This window comes from Neophocaena asiaeorientalis, unplaced genomic scaffold (genome assembly GCF_003031525.2).
Source record: "Neophocaena asiaeorientalis asiaeorientalis breed wild unplaced genomic scaffold, Neophocaena_asiaeorientalis_V1.1 scaffold45, whole genome shotgun sequence".
Taxonomy (NCBI): Eukaryota; Metazoa; Chordata; class Mammalia; order Artiodactyla; family Phocoenidae; genus Neophocaena; species Neophocaena asiaeorientalis.
Window position 1 is genome coordinate 9,590,282 of NW_020174642.1, and position 1,329 is coordinate 9,591,610.

The 1,329-nt window shown below is 63.7% G+C and overlaps 1 protein-coding gene across 1 annotated transcript; it reads left to right on the plus strand.

Moving 5' to 3' along the window:
- Positions 1 to 361: 361 nt before the first annotated feature.
- On the plus strand, positions 362 to 865 carry LOC112408592 (keratin-associated protein 10-3-like). Its single transcript, XM_024758278.1, is given in 3 exon segments — positions 362 to 407; positions 410 to 725; positions 727 to 865. Coding segments are annotated over 3 exon segments (501 nt in total).
- The last annotated feature ends 464 nt before the right edge of the window (positions 866 to 1,329 follow it).

Sequence of the window (1,329 nt, forward strand, 5' to 3'; positions counted from 1 at the left end):
GGCTGCCAGTGGCTGGGAGTTTATCTCACGCCCAACCATACCTGGATGTGACTTAAGAACCGAGACAGCCACTCAGCAGAAACTTGCGTCGTATACTCCCTACAAGCTTTCTGGAGCCAAAGAACAGATGAGAAAACAGATTCTTACAACATACTCACAAGTTTAATGAGTAAAAGCTGATTGTAGAAAACACAGCAGCCCTAATGAGGGGCTCGTGCAACAGCTCCGAACATCAACAAGGGCAGGCGTGGGAGCCTCCTGCTGGGGCCACACGCACACCCTGGGGTGGGGGGGGGATAAAAGCGGATATCCCCAGCACCTCACACACACTCACACCCTCCTTCAGCCCCCCTGCCCCACCATGGCCGCATCCACCCTGTCCGTGTGCTCCAGCGCCCAGAGCTACGGCAGCGGCTCTGCCTGCCCGGTTCCTGCACCGGCTCCTGCTGGCAGGTGGACGACTGCCCAGAGAGCTGCTGCGAACCCCCCTGCCGCGCCCCCAGCGGCTGCGCCCCGGCCCCCTGCCTGACCCTCGTCTGCGCCCCGGTGAGCTGCGTGTCCAGCCCCTGCTGCCAACCAGCCTGCACCGGCCCCTGCATGGCCTCGTGCCACCGGCAGTCTAGCTGCCAGCCCCCCTGCCGCACCTGCTCCCCCTGCCAGCAGGCCTGCCGTGTGCCCGTCTGCTGCACACCTGCGTGCTGCGAGCCCGTGTGCTGTGAGGCCCCCCTGCTCAGCCCCCTCGTGCTGCCAGCCCACCCCCTGCCGCTCGTCCTGCCGTAGACCCTCCTCCTCCGTGTCCCTGCTCTGCCGCCCCACCTGCTGCCCCGCCTGCTGCGTCCCCGCCTCGGGCACGTCCTGCTGCTGACCGGCTGGATCGTCTGCCCCCCACAAGCTGCTGTCTCTTGGGAGCCCCTGCCCCTCTGCTGGCACCAGGACCTCCCCTCTCCCCATCGCTTGACACGCAGTGGTTGCCCAGAGGGATTTGAACCTGCCGTCCATCCCACAGACCCCTCGACCAGGGTGGACTGCGGCCCTGGGTGCCTCATCTGCGGGTTGGCAGCTTGAATCCCATGTGACAAAGGTTAGCTGCTATCATCAATAAAACACTGTGTCCTCCTCAAAGACATAGTCTCAAATCCGAGTTCAAGCAGCTGAAAGACCACAGGATCTGAAAGCAGGTGTCATCTGCATGCTCTGTGTCCCTTCCTACCCCAGGGCCCACCCTCCCCAAAGCCGGCAAGGGAGACGGGCGTGGGGGCAGAAGGTTCAGACCCTGAGCAGGCCCTGGGCTCCTCCCATGCCCACCCCCCTGCCTGTGCAGGTTAAATG